General features: G+C 40.3%; 1 protein-coding gene across 1 annotated transcript; it reads left to right on the top strand.

The window, feature by feature from the left end:
* The first annotated feature begins 4210 nt into the window (after positions 1–4210).
* On the top strand, positions 4211–22511 carry poc1bl (POC1 centriolar protein homolog B (Chlamydomonas), like). Its single transcript, XM_008421809.3, has 11 exons — positions 4211–4411; positions 7748–8201; positions 11799–11968; positions 14041–14230; positions 14331–14516; positions 14693–14810; positions 16449–16625; positions 18280–18411; positions 18757–18867; positions 20540–20692; positions 20819–22511. The coding sequence occupies exons 2-11, from the start codon at positions 7816–7818 to the stop codon at positions 20948–20950; spliced, it is 1755 nt and encodes a 584-aa protein (XP_008420031.1). The 5' UTR covers positions 4211–4411; positions 7748–7815; the 3' UTR covers positions 20951–22511.
* The last annotated feature ends 2961 nt before the right edge of the window (positions 22512–25472 follow it).

Genomic DNA, 25472 nt, shown 5'->3' with positions numbered 1-25472 from the left:
ATCTGTGCAGTTTCTCCTGTCTGCTCAGGGTGGCCAGTCATGTCTAGGTAGGTTTGCAGTGGTGCCATACGCTTTCCATTAATAAGGTGATGCATTACCAGCAAACTGTGAGATGTTTAAGACTTGGGGATATTGCCTTAAATTGATTTAAGCATTTTAACAACTTCATCCCTGGGCCTGTCTATCCTGTGTCTTGCTCTTAATGATGTCGATCATTCATCATTGTTCTCTAACGAACCAAGAGAAACTTCAAAGAACAGATGGATCTGACTGGACTTATGTTGCAGACAGGAGTAGCATTATGTTCTATTGAATTTTATTTAGGGGTATCGGACAAAAAGTGGCTGTGTTTATTCGTGAATAAATGATTGAAATCCACAAGTCGTTTTTCTTCCACTTCTCAATAATGCACTACCTTGGGTTGGGCCTACTGAATAAAGTCCCGACATAAGACGCTGAAGGTTTTGGCGTAACAAGTGCTGACCTGACCAAAACACCTCATCAGATGCCAAACGAGGGAAGCTGGAGCGAAACAGTGAAACGGGAGCACATCTGAGAAAGGTTTGCACGACGTCCCTCAAAAGACAAAAGGGTCATCTTAACACCCTTTTTTCTGGGGAGAACGGATTCATCTCCTTAACAGTGCATCATAACATATGATGCCCTTCTGGCCTTGAGGTTCTGTTATCCAATTTCCTCGCTTGCCTTTAACTTTCCACTCCTCGTCTCCTCCTCTGAGTGCCTCAGTCTAAACCACTCATGGATACAGACAGAAGCTGAACACACTGCAGACTACTTAGGCTGCGATATCTTAAACAGTGCTGCAGCAATTTAGTGTAATAATGACGGATATTTCCTCCACCTACTTCACGAAAAATGTGAATAAGTGACCGGCCTGTGTAATGACAATTACTCATCTCATCGCCAAGGTCACGAAGAGACCTACAAGCGTCGCCAGTGGTGGGGTCATTGTGTCTTCAGCACTGCGGCTAGAGTACAAGCTAAAAGAGAGCGAGAGCCAGAGATCCATCTCTATTACATTAAAAGGAGCCTGTCCCATCAATGTGACCCCCTCCTCCTCTCTCGCTGATTTATTGCATGAGGAGAGTAAATGAACATCAGGCACAGAGGACAGCTTAAGTTCATCCACACGTCGCTTGTTTCACCATTACTCAGCACAAGTCTGCACTCAATAAACCCAGGATGAATGTCAGCGTCTAATCTTGGAAGGTTAAATCACTCGGTTAAATAAATTGGACATCTGCAACACAAAATAGGCCTGATGTGTTTTAGTTTAAAATTCCATTTTCAGATGGGTAGAGGAGCAGTGGTTCAGGGCACTGACTGCTGTCTGTCTGGCAGATCGGTTTTCTGATTGTCACCAGGGGAAATATCACCACCAGCATGATATTGCTACCATTTATCGACTTCTCTAATCTCTAATCAGCTTGATTTATCTCCATTAATGTGATAATCTATTACTCCTATGTAATAACACTAGGACCGGCTTTATACTCACTAGATGGCGCTCTTTGCTTGAACTGTTCCATCTGGTCCCTAAGCTTTGATGGCACGAGATCAAACACAGACTGTTGCTGTTTCTTTCCCCCCCCAGATCAGCTCAACATGAGATCTTTGGATTTTGTTGTAAAAGCTTTGATGTTAACTTGAACAATAAAATACAACATGAAGCTTATTCACGCTGTGGTCTAGTTAAAATGTTTAAAATATCTACAAAAACGTTCCAAAAAATGACTGGTGCTGACAGTGAATCATTTTTAAACTACCCAGAGTAAGTCGGTCTGCCGTTCCCCCTCATGTGGACTGGACAACATGATCTCACAGAGAATAATTTAGACGGATTTCAATTTGGGAAGGAAGAAAAGGAGCAGTAAAGAGTTGAAAGAATACAAGATATTGGCAGGGTACCAAGCGACGCAGGTGTTTGCCTAACAACAGCCTGCACTGACACATGGCACGCTATCTGCAAGCACGATCCGGTCTGAGCAGGAGCTAGGGAGTATGGGAAAACAAACTCAGCCTACAATGGCAAATATATAGGAGATGACTGTGCACGGTAATGCGTGTTATTAATTTTACAGTGGACCAAGAAAACAAACAAACAAATAAACAAGCAAACAAACAAAAGCAAATAACAAGCCGGTAATACCGCAAATGTCAGGGGAGAATTTGAAAAAGGAGTCTGAGTTAGGTAGCTTGAAATTGAATAAAGTTACTGAATCCAACTGTATATGTTTACTCTGAAGCTGACACTTAAATTTAACCCATCACATGGACAAAAATGAGACAAGCAACCACGCAAAAATGCACTCAATCATATCCTAATTTAGAGAGACCAATGAATCTAACATGCATGTTTTTGGACTATGGGAAGCCACACATGCACAGGGAGAATATGTAAAATCCATAATAAATCCTAAGTTTTATTTTCACTTGGATCTGAACATGTGAAATATTTAGACTTTTTGATGATATTCTAACTTTCTGAGTCTACAGATAGTTATAGATATAGTCTTTGACCTGAATAAAACATGCGTAGGTACTGCTTCTACCAGCAGTGCATTATGCAGCACTAATTGTAATTATGGCCTTGGAGGCCTGAGATGGCCTCAGTTGATGTAGAAAACAATCGACAACCACATTCAGTGTGTTTTTGAAATATAGATACTTTTGTTCTGTTTAAACCGGTTGCATCATGTAGAGGGATTTTTTTGTGTGTGCTTATCTCCATGTCATTGGAATGAGCTTAAAATTCTGTAGCTCAATAAAAAAGAATAAATTCAATGAATGAATAAACACAGAAAGATCTTTGAAGTTGTAATTAAAAGCAAAGGCAACAGGGACTAGGCTGTAGTTCCCCTCCAGTCAAGTTAACTTAACTAAAGCCGACACCACAGGAAGCGAGGTACAAAGAGGTTGCTTTAATACTTTCTTGGAAAGACGACGTTTGTAAATGGCAGGAGGGGGGGGGGATTATAAAACGCCTACAAATAGCAATACTTCATTCATGACTTTGGTTATGAATGAAATTATGATATTTCCTTTTTATTTTTTTTCTATTTTTGAAATGTTTCCAGGAAGAGGCACAAAAAAAATATGATCAAATCAAAACCATGTAGGCTGGAATACAACTCAAGAAATAAATGTAGACCATGGTGATGATCAATGCAATGTACTCACATTAAATAAATTAAATGCAAATGTTAACATGGCCTAAATTATGAGACCCAAAACAACAAATATCAGCAGGTCAGTTACAACAAGAACGCAGGATAGTGGCAAAAAACAAACACAGTTGTTAAAAAGTAAGACACTATTCAACAAATTGATGCAGACTCACAAAAAAAAAAAAAAAAAGAAAAAAGATAGGCCAAAAATATTGGCTACAATTAAAAAAAGCCCTTGGTGAATCCAGCTTGGGAGCATTCCTTTCTTACAAAAGAATGAATGGGAGTTTGATAAACACTGTCACGCACCTTTCATTGAACGTCCTCCAAGGAACATTGTACAAAGTTATATTACTGTAGTCTAACTGATTGCTTTTGGAAAAAGATACAGTATAAAGAATTTTTTTCTCAGATGTTCAATTAACTTTATCTTTCTTTTCTCCTTCTCCTTAACAACCAGAGATGCTTTGAAGCATCTTTGGATTGACTTTGAGGTTTCAGTGTCCTTCAGTTCTGAACTACATCAGTTGCAGTAAACATGACGAATCTGAAATTATAAATATAAACCTATGAATATTTCCTATTTTTAAAGTACTTATTCCACTTTTAATCATTTTATTCCTTGTATATATTTCTGTAATATGTATGTGTGCAGTATGTGTACATCAGCATGTAAAGTCATATTTGTGTATGCATACACATGTACATATTTAATGTATATGGATGTGTAGAAGTTGCTTTATGAGTTTGTGCACACCAGGTTATTACACAGGTTATTGCTTCTCCCAAATTTGTGTTTCTCGCTTAAATTGTGGAGGAAAATGTCCAAAAATATATAAATGAAAAAGTTTCGAGTCAATAATAATAATAATAATAATAATAATAATAATAATAATAATAATAATAATAATAATCCCCTGTAATCTTACGACTTAATATTTATGGTAAAAAAAATAAATAAAAATCAATTACTGCTCAGGGTCAATGTCAATACAATTGAGCTTTTATTTTGAAAGGTCACATCGGAACCTGTTTGGACTTCGCGAGTCTTTCGCCACAGGCAGGTCAGGGAGAGCAAGAGAGCCCAGTTCGGAGGAGAGGATGTGGGTATGCTGACATCTGCACGCCAGCGGTTTAACTGGAAGACGACCGCAGGCAGGCGGACAGAAAAACGGCCTTAGCGACTTTGGAGACACTCTGAGAAATGTAACCTATCCGAGAAGGTAAGCTGAGCCCGTCTTCTTTGAACAGAAACCACTTTTTTCTCCCCCTCCCATCTGTCACCTTCATTATATTAAGTTTGCTACAAGTTTCCCTCGTAACGTCGTTAAACTTCTTCTTCTTTTTTTTTTCTTTCGCTAAGTTATAAAGTTTTTATAGTGGAAGAGCGTAAGGGAAGAAGGTAAGCATTACTGGAAATGGCCCTGAAGGGTTTTTGCAAACTCTAGATGAAACGTTCCGCTTCCGCATCACTTTTGCTGATAATCTTCTTATAGATCTGCGGCGACGGTGATCGTTAACGTAACGAACAGTCAAAGTTTGCTCCTTATCGCTTTTCTCCCTGTGACCCCAGACAAATTGGGATCGTAACAGTGATTTAGTCTTGACAGATCCCTGGACCTGTTGCTGAGCTGTTTGTTGAGACCGCGGCTGGACTGCTCTCTCATCGTTCGGTCTGTCTCTTCCTCTTCTTCCCACTACCACCACGTTCCCCTTGAATCCATTGCAATGTAACAGAAACGAGCAAGAAACAATAAGAGCGTGATTGCACGATTTGATACGGGGCTGGGCTGACAAAACGGGACTCAAAATTAAAGAGTATTTGCCATGCATGAATTTATGTGTCACATATTTGTTTGGGGGTTTATTTTAAATCTCTTTAAGAAGAGAGTCACTTTATTCAGCATATTTACTCATTAGAAAGTGATAAGTCAAGACAGAAAGAAATCAGGTCAGACCTGTTTGTGTTGTCAAAAAAAAAGTTATTTTTATATATATATATATATATATATATATATATATATATATATATATATATATATATATGTATATATCTGATCCATTTCTCCAAAAGTCTTTAAAAAAAAAGAAGAAAAGAAAGGAAAAAGGTCAGCTAGGGTGTGAGAGACACATGCTTTCCTGTCAGCTGCTGCTGGTGCAACCTGTTCCACTGGTGTTTTCTTCGCAGATATGACGCCCTTTATTGCTGTTTGTCTTCCTCCTCTTGACTGATGAAGGATAAATGAGCCATCGACATTTCATGTGCCACACATACTGTTCATTCCAGGCTAACTAGGAAAAGCTGGTGTACGTGTGTGTGTTTGTGTGTGTGTTTGTGAGTGTGTGTGTGTGGTGGGGATTTTCTATAATGTCATGTTGTAAAATCCAAAATCAAAGCCTTCAGTTTCTTTCATTGCAGGAAGTGAGTGGAAACGTTAACACGTCTATCCGGTTTTCTGACATTTTTAACAAAATCAAAAAAACAAGTGGGTCAGGATTAAAGCTGCATCCCGCTGCTATCTTACAGAAAGCTCCCCGGTGTGACTATCGGATTCAGGGAGAGGGTGGAAGGTGTGATGGACGGCCAATAAAAGGGGGTTTTGTTTGCAGGCGTCTCCATTTTGAAACCTCAGGAGTCCAGAGTCCTCTGGCCAGAGTCCAGACCGGAGTGAAAGGGCTGCGCTGCCGCCTTAAAGGACTCAGAGAAAATTAAGCTCTGTTTGTATCACGGCTCAGCCAGCGCTCACATAGCAGCCTTTACAATTTTCATTCTAATTGCCGCTCTTAGTTTGAAACCACAGCAAAGCAAACGATTCTGACTATTTAATTTGTCTCTCGTGGAAATGGGAAACTGCTGGGCTCTTCTGTGCAAAAAAGGGAAGCACTTTTGGCTTGTGCAGTGCATGCATCAGTACTACCACTAAGCCTGCCTGGCAGTGTCTAGCACAACAGTAAATGTCAGCCTGCTTTAATATTAATGCAAGCCAATTATGTGATTACTTTCAGTTCAGTGTCAACCAACTAAGTGGGCCATTTTTTTTTTCTTTTTTACTCCAACCTTCTTTTACTCTTTGGTACATTAAGCTCATCTGTCAGGTGTGGACGTCTAAAATTACTCGGTGTTTTCCTTCACAAACTCCAGCTAATCCTGCTTTTAATTAGCAAAAGAAGATTTGTCCTTTTGCAAATATTTTTCGCAGTCCTTACCTTTTGGCTCCGTGGACTAAAAGAGAAACTCTACGTGAGGTTCGTTTTTAAAAAAAAAAATCTGAATTCAAACAAAAGCCTCGCTTGGCACTGACACAATAAGGTCGACGGATTTGAGGGATTGTGCTGCATTTCGAAAGAAAAGAGTTGGAGAGGCTGAAACTGCAATCTTTTATCTGAGAATATTCTGGCGACCACTGTGATGTCTTAAATAAAGCTGGAAGCAAAAATGTTTTTTTGGGGGTTTTTTTGCAAAATTGTCGGTGCATCTCAAACAAGAAGTGCAACTTTGCATTTTTTTTTGTAATTTATGCTTTTATGTGACACAATCATTTTGTCTCACACACTCTTAAAAATGGGAAAGACAGGAAAACATGCCAATACAGTTTAGGCAAACATATTTTGAGCTGCCCAAATCAGTTAATGTGTGCACGAAAATAGCTACTTTCTTGAATGTTCATACATATACAGTCCTACCTTTTGGTTAGGAGAGACTAAGGTTGAGTTTTTTTGGAAACAAACATCACACGTCCGTCCGATTCGAAACACCAAACAGGAGTAAATATGTGGGAAAACCCTTCATGCTATCAGTGGATGTAGTGGAAGTTCTGTGATGTTGTGGGCCTGCTTATACATGCATTTCATAAACAAAACAAAATCTGTTGTGGTTTTCCAAATCTTCACTCAAATTCAAACAAGTAAATAATGAGTTTGGTCAAAATCTTTTCATAGATCTCGTGGACAGTTTCAAATTGAAAAAAAAAAAAAACAACAAAAAGATATGAGCTTTTTCGCAAGTGACTTCAAGCCTGTGAAGAACTTTTTAGTAATGACGCTGACATGAATTGGAATAATGATCCCTATTGGGAGAAATGCTTGAATAGGATGATTAGAAACGTTAGGTGATAGATCAAAACTGTGCTATTTTCTACCCGTTTTTGTGGCGCCTTGCTGTGAGGTCCTGCGGTTCTAGCTACATCAATATAATGAAGTTCATCAGGCTGGCAAACACTATTTCTCATTGGGGTGTATCGCACACTCGATTTGTTCGCCGCATCGCTGTAGTCTCCACCATCATTCAGCCTCTTCCATCTGTGCAATTTCTACTTAATGAGCACTTTAGTCCTGCCCCGAGCGCGCGATTACGTTTATGATGTCGATGTTGATTACTGCTGGTTGGCTCGATTTGAGCTGTGTCCCCAAGGCGTGTGTGAAATTAGAAAGAGACCTAATCTTTCTGGGGGAAAATGCGTTTTGTTCTTTTATCCGTTTTTCCGCATCTGTCAAGTGTAATAAATGTGTGTAAAATATTTTCATTCAGCTTTTTTTTTTTTTTCTTTCCTCTCCGTCAGATGGTTGTGTCCTTACGGACACCCTGAAGCTCAGCCCGTCACGGTTGCCTCTGCGGTCGCTCGCCGTCATGAGGGGGCGCTGCTCCAGAAAGCTGGCCGTGTTGGCCAAGGCCGGCCTCTTGCTGTGGCTCCTGTGGCTGGGTTATCTTCTGCTGGAACGAGCCTCTTTCCCGTCGTCTTCCTCTGCAGGAGAAGATGAGGAGGAGCAAAACCTCCAGGCCAGGCAGCTGGCTTTAGAAGAGAGCGGGATAGACGGGCAGCTGGCCAGGCCCGTCTATGTTAAGCCTCCAGCAGACGTCAACGCGCCGGGGGAGTGGGGCCAGGCCACCCACCTCAACCTCAGTCCCGAAGAGAAGAAGCAGCAAGAGGAGAGCGTGGAGCGGTACGCCATTAACATTTACGTCAGCGACAAGATCTCCCTCCATCGGCACATCCAGGACCACAGAATGAATGAGTGAGTAGGTTAGAATACCAGACCAGAATCACCTCTTAATTTGAAATGTCGCCCACAGTGGTGATGAGGGAACACAGGTAAAGTTCACCTTTTCATCAGGTTTTATGAGAATTTAATTAAGGTGCACACTTCCTGCTAAGCCCAATGTAGACTTGATGGAGTCAGTAACGAGGGTCAAGCTTTAACATTTTGTTTTCAAACAACCACAGCAAAAAAATGTCTATGAAATGGACCCCAGACTAGAAAGCATAAATTATTGAGTTGTCAGTAAAGTCTGGCTTAATTCAATAATCTTCAGCTTAAAATGAAACTTTTTTTTTTATTACATTGTGAGACAAGTTTGCTTTTCATTCAGGCAGTGAGTGAAGATTGAGAGAAAGCAAGACTTTGATCAGGTAACAGAAAGACTGAAGAAAATCCAACAGAGTAGTTACCTTTTAATTGTCTGTGATTTAAAATCTTTAGGTTCAATAATAATAAAACGACTACTACTACTACTACTACTACTACTACTACTACTACTACTAATACATTATGTTTTGAAGCACTGAAATGATTATTAGCAGGATTTAAAACAACAAAAAATTTGAAATCAGTTAGGAAACTGATGCCGACGAAGTCAAACTACTGCATTTTTAAACTTTCCTAGTTTAAGTTTAATTGGCTTCGGTTTCCCAGGCCAGAGAAGATCCTGTATGATGGCAAAACTGTTCTTTTGCCTCTGGCCAGATCTGGCTTTCACTGGAATCGGTTTTTCCATTGACAGGTTGAAACAATGCTGGAGGCTCCTGAGATGTACCACAGAGGTTTCTGAAGCCGGTTTAAAGTTGTCTGAATACATTTACTCCACCTCAGCTATTCTTAGCTCGACACCTGTGATAAAACACAGAGTGCAACACCTTTTTATTAGAAATTTGCCCTTCCGCCTTGCTTCGCTGGCTTCTGTCACTAATGAAAGCCAGATGTAGATGGAACGGATGGTGGAGTTTCTGTTATACTTAGATCTTAACTTCCACAGATCTTTTAAACAGTGTTGGCCTCAGTGAAAAAGAAATAAACCCCCTATTCCACTGTGATACCTGTATAAACCCCCGCCCCCAAAAAATGGACTGAAAATAAACTTTTTTCTTTTCTCCTCATCAGTTTGAGGAAACTATGTGGGAGGTTCAATTCACACTGTGCTTAACTTGGAGATAGGGATATTTCTCATATCAGCACTATCAAACACGAGCAAGTAGTCCTGGGAGAAACAATCTCTCTCGAACAAAGAATGACTCATGTCCTGAGGAACTGCTGACTTACCATGTGGCAGCTGCACTTTTATCCCTTGTCAGAGTTTTAATACATATTTGAGTACCTGGTGTGGGTAGGATAGTAGAAGTGATACGTCTGAAGAGAATTAGCACGTATAGGTGGGTGTATAGTTTTGGCTTGTAAGAGTTCCCGAGAGACTCATGAGATTTCTTTGTGGATGTGACAGAATACACAACAACTCCCTGGTCTGTGCTTAAAAAAATCTAAACCTGTCCACAGACTTGTTTTGTGGACAATTGCTGGACTGATTTCTTACCAACACTTTGTAAAGTTATATTATTTTACAACTAAGCTGAAACTGTTTAAATAGTTCTTGGAAATAATGAAAAAAAAATCCCATATACATACAGTTTTTAAAGCTGCAATTAATTATTCTACTGATTATTTTGTCTCAATTAATTATGTAAACAATTGGCACATTTTGCAGATTTTTCATTTAACCAAGCCGTATTTATACAATATTAGAAATGCATTAATAATGCAAGCAAACAAATATTTCAATAACTTTTTTAAACAAGAAAATAAACTTTTTATTTTGTCACATAGAGAAGGCGTTATTTTAGCTTGATTACTTGTAGCAACGGATGCATTTGCAGGTAAAAAAAAGATATTTCTAACATCAACAATAATCCATTCATCACAATTACTTTGTTTAATCATTTCAGCCTTATTACATGATATAAAATGTGTGTTTTTTGTACAGTTTTGGCTTAGTTACTGCGTTGAGTCTGTTGTTTTTTCACCATTTGGCCTTTAGAGTGTGTATTCTCCTTTAATGATTAATCAATTAGCAGAATTAGTTAATTCATTGGACAATAAGTCCAATGAATCATTTTGGACCTACGTTATTTTGACTCGGAACATAATCCATCATGCCAAACGTTGTCCTGGAGGGACACATAGTAGAGCCTCTGCTCCTCCATGTTGAGAGGAGCCAGTCGAGGCGCTTCGGGCATCTAGTAAGGATGCCTCCTGGGTGCCTTCCTGGTGAGGTGTTCAGGGCACGTCCCACTGGGACCCAGAGGAAGACCCAGCAGGACACTCTGGAGAGACTAACATTTCTCGGCCTGCCTGGGAATGCCTTGGGATTCCACCGGAATATCTGGTCCAAGTGACCGGGGAGACGGAGGTCTGGGCTGCTCTTCTCAAGCAGCTTGTCCCCGACGACCTGATAGTGAATTAAGTAGAAGAAAATGGCTGAATGAATAACTGTTTGGACCGCTGAAAGGCTTCGAAAGCCAATACTTATTAGTCTTTGCCCTGAAAGGTGCTTCATTTATAGTGTTAAGACAGAAGTTATCAGTTGTGTTTTTTACCTGCTGAACCTGCTGAGATTGATCGCATACCTATAAAGTGGTAGAGTACTAAAACTCTGACCTTTAAAAGTCATAATGCCTCTTGTGCATGAAAAGCAGCAACTGCTGCTGTCGCAGTCCCATTTAGCATTACTGACTGCTTAGCGTTTACCTTTAGAGGTGGATGTCTCTGCCAGAGCGGCACCGCACTCCGGCGTGCCGAGGCTGAAAAACTGCCCAGTCTGCTCATAAAACAACAACATTTAATAAGAATATAAATTATTTACTGGTTATATGCATAGATAATGGAAATATGTTTGTAGGCAGAAGCTGGAGGGGTTTTTTTTTTCTTTTTTTTTGCATGCAACTGATTTCATGAGACAAACAGAAAAACAGGATTAATTATCTCATTTTACAACTGCTGTCACCTCTTTACAACTTAAAGCAGTCTCTTGGTGTTTGCTTAATTATTTGTTACAATTTTACGTTTTAATTGGTTAGTAAGTTATCCCCAAGCTACTTTCAGTCTTTACGAGTGCCTTAAACTCTTGCAATCATATCACAACCATAAAACAGACAGTAAAACGTCCGTTTTCTTTCCAAATCCCTCACTTTGTTCTCATTCTCTGATCTTTCAAATTAAATCATTTCACTTTTCTTTTTTTTTTTTTTTATCGATTCGGTTTTATTCCCGCTCCCTCTGATCTTCTTGACTCTTTTTCATCTCTCTGTTTGCACTCATTCCCCTTCTCTCTCCTAAAGCACCGGAGTGGTATGTTGCTTACCAACATCCATATTTCTGCAACTCCTTATAGTTTTAATGACTGCCATCTGGGTTAAGACCAAACATCTTCTTCTTCCAAGCAAAGACATTAAAAAGAAAAGGGGAAAAAAAATGGAGCGTGCTGATACTTTGTAAATACACTTTGCAGATGTATATATTATAGCTTATGTGAACTCTGTCCTCCTCTCCACATGCATACCTCAGATGCCGGGCTAAGAAGTTTGATTACCGACATTTACCCACAACTTCTGTGATCATCGCCTTCTACAATGAGGCCTGGTCCACTCTGCTGAGGACAATTCACAGCGTGCTGGAGTCCACGCCGGCCATCCTGTTGAAGGAGATCATCCTAATCGATGACTTCAGTGACAGAGGTCTGAAACACACAACAAACCATCAGGTTGTTTTGCTGACTGAGATGCTGGAGTAGTTCAAGGAGTAGCTCCAAATGAAATGCTCTTGCGTACGCTGTCTTGGAGAAGTCTTTGAAACTCCTATTGTCAAATTACAACCACAAATTTTATGCATGTTATTGGGTTTCTTTGTGATAGATCTACTCGAAATACCTCATAATTGTGGGATGGAAGGAAAATAACTTTTTGAGCAAAACAAAAAAAAAAATCTGAAAAATGTAAAGTGTGTTTGTATTTAACGCCGCTTCAAAAAGGCTTATGACACTTTTGCAAGGCTCTGTCAATTCCAAATGTAACTACAAGACTATCTTCTGACAGAAGTCAATAAACATATTTTTAATGAGAATGAGCTGCAGGGTATGGCATTAAAAACATACCGTGGTGCATATTTGAACTGAGCAGCTTTTGCAGAGTTATTTATTTTACCGCAGCTCTCGGCTCCAGCCTCGACTTGCCCTGTTCTCTGGGTTTCATGCTTGTGCAAATGTGTGGTTTTGTTTTGATAGCCGTCTCCTATGTCAGGTCAAATCTACGACAAGACAGTGTGAAATGATTCAAACTTTCAGTGTTGAGTATTCTTGACCCAGGGTGGAGTTTCTGAGACATAATTGCTATTCGGTGTAAGTGTACTCTCTGGCTTTTACAGAGCTTTTAGCTTCCTCACGCAGATTTCATCAGTGAGTGGAATATCTGCTTTCAGCAGACATGCGCTAACTCTGGGAATGATCCGACTTCATGTCCGAAACTGGATATAGGAAGAGCTGGACGTCTGTCCTAATGGAATTAGTATTAGAACCCAGCTGGTCTAGTCTGTCGGAGACATTACACCATAATGATGACTTCAGGGAGCGCTGAGCCACTATGACATCGTTTCTGCCACCTCTGGCCAATGTTACCCAGCTGAGTGCTAGACATGCCACTCCGGAATCAGAAAATGTATACTGCAGGGAGAAATTGACTCATACATTAAATACTTTTTCTTCAGTTTTCCAACCAAACAGGGTGATTCCTTATTCTATTTTTGCACAGATGGCCAAGAAAAATAAATATTCCCAGTAACTCTTTCGTGTTTATTTTTTAAGTCAGTATCGACGCACATGTCTCATTCCATGTGACAAGTATGTAACAAGTGGAGTTGATGGCATTTTCAAAAATCATCTAGGATTAGTTCTTAGCTCTTGAGTCTTTTGAGCTTTTTGACATGTACAAATTGCTTTTTGGCTTAGGCTTGATGAGGTAAAACAGCTCATGGAAGCATGAATGATGAAGGATGCAATTTTAAGTTTCTTGTACTAAGGTTGACTTCTTTGCAGTATGAAATTGGAATCGATTGATTATTTTTCCAGGCTTTCTGATAGTCTTTTTTGGAGATTTAAAGCTCTTTGGAGATTTTCTGTTTTGTGTTTTCTTTGATGTGTCGCTTCTCATATTTGTAACATATTCTTGCTCAAAAAAGGCTCCTAAGCTCAAAGGAATTGAATAGTTTTATGCTTGTAATGGCAGACAGCTGGGCAAAGAACCATTTTTTCCTTAAACCTCCTAATTGTCCTGGCCGGTGTCCTCATGGGGCCCATTTTGGGGTGACAGTCATAGTGTCCCTACAGAACTACTTTAAAATAACTGGTTGCTTAAACAATTTGTAGGTCTGTTTAAATGTCTTTTGAGACAAAAGTAAACATTTCTAAAAAGAGTAAGGTATTTAAACAAAACATATAAAAGAGTTAAAAAAAAAAAAAGGTGATCAGAAGGCCAGGAAAACTGTTGCTCAAAACGTTCTACAAGAAAATATGTCTATTTAGAAGCAAAATAAACCAAATACTGAGAACTTAAAACATTGTTTGTGGTACTTTATGCTTTTTGAAATAGCTTTGTTGGGGTTTGCAGTGTTCCTTAACACTAGGAGACAAAAGTGTATCAATCGTCTCAAATTAAATGCTACAGTTGAAGTCTGTGTTTTTTTTATTTTTTTATTTTTTAAAGTAGCATAAAAAGAAATGAGTTTAATGATGGACCTTTTTTTTGGTTTTTAACAGGCTACCTGAAATCCCAGCTTGCTGAGTACATCAGTAATCTGCAACGCGTGCGGCTCATTCGCACAAACAAAAGGGAAGGGCTGGTACGCGCGCGTCTCATCGGCGCCACCTACGCTACAGGGGATGTCCTGACATTTCTCGATTGCCACTGCGAGTGTGTCCCCGGCTGGATCGAGCCCCTGCTGGAAAGGTAACCGATTCAGTTGAGTTGGATCTCTCTGAGAAGTTTAAAGACAAGTTATTGAACTATTTCCTGAACTAAAATTGTATTTTCTTGCCATGTCATATAGGATTGCTCAGAACGCCAGCACCATCGTCTGCCCTGTGATCGACACCATTGACTGGAACAACTTTGAGTTTTACATGCAGACAGACGAGCCGATGATTGGAGGCTTTGACTGGAGACTCACCTTTCAGTGGCACTCTGTTCCTGAAGCGGAACGTCAGAAGCGAAAGTCTCGCACTGAGCCCATCAGGTTAGATCGAGCACGGGGCCTTTCAAAAGGCTAATACTCGCATACACAATTATTTCACCACAACAGCATATGAAAAAGGCAGAGATCTGCTTTTTAAAACCTCAAGGAAGCACACAGTACTAACTTGTTTTTTGTTTTTTTATTATACACAAAAAAATATATCTGTCTCCTAACAGGTCTCCAACCATGGCAGGAGGATTATTTGCTGTGAGCAAAGCCTTTTTTGAATACCTTGGCACATATGATATGGGCATGGAGGTGTGGGGAGGAGAAAACCTGGAACTTTCTTTCAGAGTGAGTTGTTTTCTAGATAAGTGTAAACAGCCATTGCTATTTGAGAGTGAGGCCCATCTTTTTTTGATGAATACAGCTGAAACCAGATGGAACTTTTTGCTTCCTGTTTGACGCTAATTCAGACTTAACTTTTCCTATTTTCAGTCAGTTAAGTATTTCCATTTTCCAAATGCCAGGCTAATGAGACAAAGCTGTGCTATTGTCTTCAAACGTATAATTGTATGACAGGAATGCTGTGGCTTTAAACAGTTTGGAAAATATCGATCCAGTGTCTCGAGGCATCAGTTTAAAGTTTTTGGTTGGGTGTAAATGGGTCTTTAAATCTCAAATTGACACCTGGGATACAACCGATTTAGTTACAAATTGATATAAATACAACAATTAAATGCTTTGGAGTTGCAAGCACAAATCCTATGGGATTTATTTTTGGGCAGAGCTTAAAAAAAGAGTTGTTAAAGCAAGATAGTCTAAAAACCTACTTCAGTTCCATTTGTTCCATCTGGAAGAATGAGTCAAAAGGCCAGCAAACTGTTGTAAAAGTCAATTAAAAGATAATTCTTGCAAATACTAGATGAATTCATGTAAACAACAAATAAAACTGAAAACTCCTCCTTTGCGTTTTAAGTGACCTAAAAAAAGGAAAACCTTATTCTGATTGAATTTCAAACCATGCGAACGCGTTGGTCGTGTCTCGTTTTACACCGTGCACGTAAACAACCGGTTTCAATTGTAAGTCCATGATTCATCGGTATGAATACTAACAGTCACTGCTGCGTTGATGTTAGAAAGATTCATGTTAGTTTTGGATCACAGTGAGGTCTGGCCTCTGAAAGTTAATGACATTCTAATTTCGCCTTGCTTTTGAAATGTATGAGTCAGCCCGAAAAGTAAAGATTTCAGACCGCTTGCGAAATTATGGCTGTATCCTCCCTCGCTGTGAAGATGAATGAGTGAGGTGATATGTATGTGAAGAAAAAAATGCCACCCTCTGGGACTTGTCGCTATGCATATTTAATGTTTTTTGAATTGGTTTTTTGGCTCTATTCTGGAGTGTTAAAGAACAACAAAGCACAGTGGAAAAAAAGCCTGCTGAAATGACTGCCGTTTTGTCCATTTGGTTATAAACAAACAATAATGATGCTGTTGAGAAGTTCTTTTCATTTTGAGTCTTTTTTTTTTGTTTTGTTTTTTCATACTTCTTTGATGGACATTCAAGTAGCACACATCAATCCTGCAAACCATGTTGCTAAAATACCAAAGCAGGGGGCGATTTTCTAACGGATTGATGATAGAGAGCATTTTAACACATTTGTTCAGAAGAATTTATCACTACAAGATCAAGGGAATGGTAGAAGATGTCACTATGTTCCAATGCAAATCAGGCATTTTATTTTTTTCTTTGTATCTCAAGATTTAGAGCTGGAAAGCAGCCGATTTGGCTTCTGGTCTGGGAGGATCTGTTTAAAAAAAAAAAAATGTAATTTACAATATTTATCATTTTAAAAACATTATCAAAACTAAAGCGATTTTGAATGAAATAAAAATAGACAAAGATAATAAAAATTTTTAAATGATAATTTTAGAATGAACAAACAGCTATTTTTCGACTACATTGTCTTGCTTTTCTGGCACCCACAGGTGTGGCAGTGCGGCGGCAGTCTGGAGATCCATCCCTGCTCCCACGTTGGCCACGTGTTCCCTAAAAAGGCCCCATACGCTCGACCCAACTTTCTCCAGAATACCGTGCGGGCCGCGGAGGTCTGGATGGGCTCCTACAAACAGCACTTCTACAACAGGAACCCTCCAGCCAGAAAGGTCTGACGCTCAAATTCAAAATATTTCTAACATATGTCCTTATAATATTTAACCTTTCGCTAATATTTGTTCAGCTGTCGCTGGATAGAAAGCTCCAAGTGATCCTCGGTCTACTTTTCAGCAGCATGTTAATGTTCTTATGCTTGACGTCAGATTTTGATGTTTAATTTGATATAATTCACCGGCCAGCATGTGATCTCACCCCGTCTGCCTCACCAGGTCAGGCCTGCGTATGTGCATGGGCGTGCGCAGGTGTGTGTGCGTATGTGTGTGTGAGCGTGTGTGTGTGCGGTGGCTCTCAGGTCTCTCAGAGTTGGGCGACATGAAAAATTCATGAATCTCAGTTACACCTTTCTGAAAAAAACATATATTATTAATGTTGGGGATCTTTGATCAAACAATAAATTACCTGGTCAGGGGGAGATTGAACACAGCAGTGCTAGACTTGATCTCCTGCTGTTTGTAAAAGGAGCTCCAAACATGCCATTGGTTCTGATTGGTGTGGTAATAATAGCTGTATAACTTTCATTGGGTACAATTATTCCATCAGTCAGGTAACAACTTTGCAGGATTTTCCACATACATTTGTGGTGCCCTTTGACTATTCTAGTGAATATGAGAGATGTTAACACGTAGAGTTCTAGAAATTATAAAAATAAATAAAAAGCTCTTAACTAATTAAAAAAAAAAATTACTGGAACCTGTGGTAAAGATGTGTTTTTTTTTTCTTTGTATCTGAACCCTTGGTAAAACAGAAAGTTACTTACTACAATATAAAAATTCATAGAAAGTTTTAAATTTCTATGATCTTGTGTTTTTTTTTTTTTTTAAATCAAACAAATATACTCAAATAGTTTTTCTAATTGCGACAATATGCTGTGAAATATACATTTAAAGGGTTTTCTGCATATCTCTACAGTGAAGGTTGTTGTGCATTAATCACTGTTTTCCTTCCAGCGAATTTCACTTTTTAGTTTTGTCTTCAAATATTAGACAAAGCAGCTACATCTGCCTTGTGTTTCTGCAACACATTGATTTCCCATTCCACCCCCTCAGGTAAAGCAAAGGATTAGGGTGTGTGGGGGTTATAATTGCTTTAGGTGGAGCCCGACGGCTTCATGCACACCTGCACAGTTTATCCTGAGGACCTGAAACGATTGCAGTTGTAGAATCGCCCGGCTCAGCCGTCATATCCAGGATGTTAATATTTGCTTTCTGGATCTCTGTGTTTGTTTGGTTTTTTTTTCTTTTAAATAATAAACATTAGGAAAGGTAAACACAGTGGCTCTCAAAAGTGGACACACCACTGGTAAATCTCAAAGGTTTAACTTGATAAACATTTTTCACATCCGGTACGACTTATAGTTTGCATTATCATTCGGTCAGTCTTGCTTGACCTTGCTTGAACTTGTATTTTCCTCTCGTGAATGCTTGCTTTTGTTTAATTAGGTGTGAATTTGGACAGGACTTTGATGCTGAGTAAGGAAATACCTTCGGATGTTGAATTTTCTAGTGGGTAGCTGCTGAATATTTTGGGTCAAAACCTGCTGGTGTTCGGAACACGCCAAAAGTTAATTTGGGCTGATGGAAGACACTGAGTTGCATCAAAACAAAAGATACAAGTACACACAGCAAATAACATCAATCTCTACAGGAGAACTACGGAGACATCTCGCAGCGGGAGCAGCTGAGGGACAAGCTGAAATGCAAAAGCTTTGAATGGTATTTGAAGAACATCTACCCAGATCTACACATCCCTGAGGACCGGGAAGGCTGGCACGGGGCTGTGAGTCTCTGATAATCATCTGTTTTATTCCAGGATATGTCTTAGCATGTTTGAGCAGAAGCGTTGTATCATTTTTTACGCTGTTTTCTTTTACACAAGATCTAGTTGGAAGAGATACAAAGGGATTAAGACAAACTGTTTTTGAAGGTAGTTGATTGGATAGGTGTGTCCTGATTGGAAAACAAGGAAACAGCAGGTAGAAACCTGTTTTTTAATTTTGTTTTATTTTTGCTCTGTGTTTGGCCTCTCTATATGACCTGCTTGTAGAGAGTCAATCACAGGAGTCAATCTACAGTGTCACCTTCTTATTGTTACTGAAAATTTGTAATTTTTTTTTCTGTTCAGGTACGCAGCTCGGGGTTACAATCAGAGTGTCTTGATTACAACGCTCCAGATCACAGTCCCATTGGAGCCCAGCTTTCTCTGTTTGGCTGCCACGGCCAGGGAGGCAACCAGGTAATGATTAGTTTAACCCTTCTCTGTCGCTCTGTGTTGCAAAGCGGAACATCAGTGTTTTCTGCTCAAAGTCCACCGTGCTGTCAATTCACAGACAGTTTTTAATCTGAATCCTGCCAAGCAGCAGATTATTTGTCTACTATGTTTATTTAATGCTTGAATTAGACAAAAAAAAATTAACATTTTTTATCTTCCACCTGCTTGAAATCTTGGATTGTCCTCAGTCACAAATGAGACATGCGGAGCTGAAAATCAATGTCTGAATAGCTCTCCGTTGTGAAATAAGAACCTAAGAAGCCTCCAGCACCCACCTCCTGTTCTCCCATGCCTGGCCCACATAAGAACCATTTAAAAGATACATGAGCCTCCCAGGTAAAGCGAGCGGCACTGCCTGGACAAACAAGTCAGAAGCCAGAAACAGCGGCGCCACAAGTGAGCCTTTTAATTGGAAACGAGCGTCGCAGGCCTCGACGCACCTGAAAGATGGATGAGATGTGAAGAGGAGGAAGTATGAAGATTGATTACCTGACCCTCTGTTTAAAGGGTAGCCCAGGGAGCGTGGCATCTTTTGTTCTGCCAGGCCAGTTTGTTGAAATGACACCCGAGGGGAAGAGTTGGGGTTTGTCTTCATGTCCGTTTGATTGAGAGGGCCAAGCCCTTCTCACTGCTGATGAGCTCACCTGTCACAAAAACACACACACAAACACACGCACTCACACACACACACACACACACACACAGTCGTACGCTACTATCCAACAAGGGACATTCCATTGACTTCCATTCATTTCTACAGCCTAACCCTAACCCTTTTCCTAACCCTAACCATCACATACCTAACCCTTTTCCTAACCCTAACCAAAAGTCAATTCACACCTTAGTCCTAACTGCAACCCCTGACCCTAAAACAGGGTCATTTCCAAGAGGGGACCTACAAAATGTCCCCTCTTCAACGGTGAGTCCCCTGTTGGTCAGTGTAAAATGACACGCATGTCCCCTGTTGGATAGTTACACATGAACACACACACACACACACACACACACACACACACACACACACACACACACACACACACACACACACACACGCACACACACACACACACACACACGCACGCCATAAGTAAAGCCTGCCTCAATAAGCAATTAAGCAGTTACTCGATTACTCGCATGAAAATGAAAGGTAGCTCAACCATTTCCATTCTGAGGATAAGTACTTTTTGAAGGACAATTTTGCTATGAGGGATGTCATAATTCCATTTTTTTATGGTTTCGGTTGTGAGTGGTTTTTATTTAAATTTCCTTTATTATTTTTGGCTGTTGTGTTTTGATTTGGATAATTAAAATGTCGTCCAGTTAAGCGTCAAGTGTTACAAATTTAAAATGTCATTCAGATTTCGAACATCAGCGTTTGTGAACATCAATTTTAGAATCTTTTCTCGTGTTCTTAGTTGGATTTAGGTCATAACAGGCTTAACCTATATTTAGCTCTATATTCATCCTCACATGAACCCTGATCCGCTTTGCCGTCCCTGCTGAAGAAAATCGTCCTCACGGCATGACGCCGCCGCCACCATGTTTCACTGTGTCAACAGTTTGTTCAAAAGTTCAAGGGATGTGAACACTTTAGCTATTGTGAAATAGTTACATAGCTTGTCTTTTTTTTCCCCAGTACTTTGAATACACTTCCCAGAAGGAGATCCGTTTCAACTCGGTGACGGAGCTGTGTGCCGAGGTACTCGAGGGACAAACCTCCATTGGAATGAGACACTGTCCTCGGGACGGGGAAGCAAAGCCTCCCAGCATCATGTGGGATTTCAAACAGGTGAGGAGTTGTTTTCCCAGCAGATAGCTGCTCTCTCTCCAACCGGTTTCTGCACACATTGCATACAAGGCGACGCTTTCATCCTTCCTGATCCTACCCGCGCCCTTTTCTCTCCGTTCCCTTCAGGACGGGACCATCTACCACCCTCACTCAGACATGTGCGTGACGGCTTATCGCACGACAGAGGGGCGCACGGACGCACAGATGAGGCGGTGCGACCCGGCCGACAGGAACCAGCAGTGGAAGTTTGAGTGGTAGAAAGGGGAATTAAGACTTTACCAGGAAAACTCAAGTGACCTTCTGTGACCTTTGTGCAATTACTACACTGGTGCGCTTTTCCGTTACCCATGATTTCCTCGCTCTCCGCGTTTGTGTCGGATCGAACTGGGAATGACAAACAGAAAGGTCTTGAAAATGTCACTTTAAGCCACTGATTTGCTCTGCTGATTGCTTGAATGAGTGCAGAGTTGCTGAGAATTTCAATTTTATTCGAACCCTTTAAAAAACAACAGCAAGCAGACTGTTTTATTCAAGTGCCTGAGCAACAATAATGGAGAGCATTACAAACCTGGGATTTCTTGCTACGGAGTTGACCCTTCTGCACAAAAATCAAGAAGATTAATAGAATTAATTCTTGAATTAGCTGCAAAGTCAAACTGCACTGCAATGTTTTTTATGTGGAATTTACTTCTCATGACTTCCTGTTCAATTCTTTTGCTTGTGTGTACGCAGTCGTCAGACGATGTAAAATGTAAGAATGTAGGCTGCTAAACGAAGAGCTCGGAATGTAAGGTCACCCGCATTTTGCACCGCGCCGGTGATTTCCTGACGTGCCCCGTCATGTGAGAGGAAAAGGGAGAATGAAGGAGGGAGCGTGCTGTTGTCATACTACACTTGCTTCTCAACTCTGTCTCCCGCTCGTGGTGCCAGTTTTACAGCGGAGTTCTGCCTGAACAAGACTTGAAGAATTCATTAAGTTCTGGAACTGAGGAACGTTTCGCCCCAGAGAGCTTAGCGATTTGACGGGAATGTTGTTACCTATTCTTACCTGCTGTGTTCGTCTGAGAATGCCCTTTCGGCTCACCTGTCGCTCCGCCTGAGGAAAACCTGTCATCCTAAAATACCCCCGTGTGTGTGTGTGTGTGTGTGTGTGTGTGTGTGTGTGTGTGTGTGTGTGTGTGTGTGTGTGTGTGTGTGTGTGTGTGTGTGTGTGTGTACGTGCGTGTGTGTGTGTGCCAAAATGCAAAGTGCCAGCTTGTGTGGAATTTATTTTGGGGCAATTTTTTTTTAAAATGGAAAATAATAAACTGTATTATGTTTTGTAAAAACAAACAAACAAAAAGCCTTAAAGGGGAGCACCTGTACGTGCCTTGTTTTCTGAAACTCCTGTGTTTGAACTGTACTTGAAAGTCCATCCTGAAGACTCTAACCTGACAAAATGTTTTAGGTTTTGTTGGGATTTGATCCAGATACAGTGCACCTGCTGTTGAGACTGCAAGCCAGTATCCGTTTCTTTTTTTTTTTCTTTTTTTTTTTTTTGACTCAATGTTTTAGCCTAACTGCCTTTGTGAGTATCGGATATTCACTCGGTACGGTTGGAAACATTTACAATGGCTTCTGTGTTGGGTTTGTCTTTGTAAATAACTTTCGGTTTAAGGGACCAAAGGGGGCAGTGCTAATGTAAAGCTCTGAAACTACTGAAAATGTAAAAGGTTAATTGCATCACTTTAAATGGATCAGATGTATTAAAGGGAAAGGTATGGACGTGATTCAATTTACTGGGATTAATAAATAAAAATCTAACCACGGATACCATTTATATTTTGCCTTTCCCGCCTCTTCTGTTTATTCACGTACGCTGTGCACACACCACGCTTAATAAAAAAATCTAATATGTGTGCAGTTCTTTTCAGTGAAGAAAAACACATCTTTCCAAAAACACTTGGGAAGATGTGTGTTGGATGGTTTGCATCCATGTGCAAAAAACCATCCATGTGCAAATAAATGAGAGAAAAGCATAAAATGTGCTGATTTCTGTTGCTCTCACATACATCACATGGACGTCACCATTCATAGCTGTGTACCACCACCTACTGACAGCAGAGCATATAACACTCACTGCAGATAGCAGACTTAAAAAAAAAAAACATCAGTGGAGATTGTGCTTACAAGTCTGTATTTGCTTGATTCCCAAGCTGACTCTCACTGATTTGCATGTTTCACAAGTTTTTCCACTTCGGTAAACCTGATTTAAACGAGGTCTCCTCTTAAAGGCTTCTGCTGACCTTGATGACTTTTCTGAGGAGGCAGAAGTGTTTGTAAAGTCAGACATCCATCCATTTTCAATACCTGCTTAATGTTTGTAGGCTCGCTGGGGCCACTGCTTATCTCCGGTGGTCAAATGACGAGAGGAAAGGTGTGTGTCATCGACAGGTCAGCATTTCATCTCAGAAACACTCAGGATATAAGCAAGGATGCACATGCCCTTCCCTGTGCCCAAGTAAGAAAAAATCAGAGGCTTAACCAAACATGTTTTATTGGAATAAGGCAAAAGAAGAAAAAAAATGGAGTTAACCCATACATGCACAAGAGAAAAACGGAAACGCCACACAGAAAGCCTACGGATAAATTTGGACGCCAGGATGTTTTAAATGTGAAGCCATGGTGCCAACTACTACACCACCTTGCAGCCCTTTAGGAAAACGTCTTAAAAGCACATGAAGGACAATATATTTTTAATTTTTGGACAATATACCAATGTGAAAATACAACTTCCTTTTAGCGTTTTATTCGGGTACATTGTTACTTACAAAACGTTTGAGCATAGTTCACAACGAAATGAAACAGAATGCCAATGAGACACCAGAGTTTCTTTGAAGGTTTTTCAGCTGGGCGGAGACCCAGGACCCGTACGAGAATGCATAAGCTTCCTCTCTTCTTAATTAGGGAAATGTGTTCAGTTGCTATTTGACACAAATAACAAATCAGTCACTCATATGTTAGAGACTCAGGGTATTTCAGCAACTAGATGCAGTGAAGATAACTTCCTAAGCAAGCATTAGAATAAGGAAGAAGCTGAATTTAAGTGGTTTTGAATATGCTGTAGTTGCTGGCTCCAGTCTGAGTATGTCAAAAAACGCTGAAATTCGGAGAGTTTCAGACACAGCCACCTTTACGGCAAAAGGTCTGTAGAGTGAGTAAATACCCAGTTGGCAGCAGGGTGGATGGAAATGCTTTGTTAAGGGGCATTTTCAAAGAGGAGAATGAGCGGACAAGGTTTGAGACGATAACAAGCCAACATTAGCTTAAAAGACCATCTGTTACGAGCAAGTTGTGCAGAATGTCATCTCTGAACGCACAATGCTGGGCGCCATTTCTGTCTGCTAAGATAAGGAAATATGTTGGCAGTTCCAGTGATTCTTGATATTACATTCAGATGGTAGGGTCAGAACAGTAACTCCGGCAGCCATCTTGCCTTTTATCGCTGGTTCCGTTGCTGCTGGGGGTGAAATAAGGACTTGGCGGTTATTTGCACGCATTGGGCCCCATAACACTTCGTTCAAAGGCCGCAGCCTACCTAAGTAATGTTGCTTAACATGTCAATTGCTTTGTGGCCACAGCGTATGCATCTTCTGATGGCTACTTCAAACTAAATCAGCCTTACTTCTGTGTGCGCATGGTTGGTTGAGATGTGCACCTCTGTGTTGCCCACAGTGGCAACACTGCGCAGATTAAGCAAATAAACTGTAATAACAGAATAAAACATATCACCAAGCATCATTACAGGTTTTATTGATGCAAAAGAGTCTCTTAAAGTTGAACTAGTCTGTGGTGTACATAAACAGGCTGTGACGGCAAGCTTGTGTGAAGGACGGCAGGATGAGTCAGAAAAAGAAGGAACTGCTTCCTCCCCACAAACATCCAGGCGTAACTGTCTCATCGGATGCACAGTAACAATGGCCTATTGATGAAGGGAGGATAAAAAAGTTGTGAATTTGTGTATCAACAGAGCTCAGGTGTGCAGAGGCAACTCCCACAGCATACATAGCGCTCACACACAGACCCTGACAGGGAAGGCTGCGCAAGCAAACAAGATTAAAACCATGCAGAGGAAGAAACATAGAGGCAAAAAAAGGAAACAAATCCAACAGGAAACTTGTTGAAAATATGAAGCAAAGTTTTGAGATATTTCTGTGAGGAAGACATGAGTCAGACAAAAAAAAACAAAACAGTTATGTCTTGGTTTGTCTTAGAGACAGCAGTGCAATAAAAACAGACATGATCACACAGCTGAAGTCACTGAATGAGCTCAGAAACACATGATGCAGTGTTTACAACAACACCAGGCTCACAACCTCTGAGGAAAAACATTTACATCTTAGTAGCTTCGTCAGTCTTTTACAGATGGCCGCATTCGTTATTTGAAGAGAACGTTTACAATACAATGTATAAGGTAATTGGTTTTATTGTAGGCTCTAGTTTCTGGATTTTCTGCCTCCCATATGCTGCCACCTCCGAGTTCCAAAATGGTGGGTGGCATGGATGTTGTGCGGTGCTAGATTTCCTCAAACAAATAGCATATTTGATTATATGGGGCAAAAAGTTCAGTTTTGCGGATCTTTTAATGATACAAAGGCCTGCAGTATGGGTGAAAATAAAGACGTAGAAATATTCCTTCCTACAATACAACCAACAATTTGCAAACGAACACAAACAACCGTGCACTGTGATATTACACTTTACACACCCGTACTTATGTAGCTGTCCACATGACGTATTC

Source organism: Poecilia reticulata, chromosome 11 (assembly GCF_904066995.2).
Source record: "Poecilia reticulata chromosome 11, P_reticulata-male-v2, whole genome shotgun sequence".
Lineage (NCBI taxonomy): Eukaryota > Metazoa > Chordata > Actinopteri > Cyprinodontiformes > Poeciliidae > Poecilia > Poecilia reticulata.
Note: the sequence above shows the minus strand (reverse complement) of the source record. Positions and strands in the feature narration are given on the sequence as shown.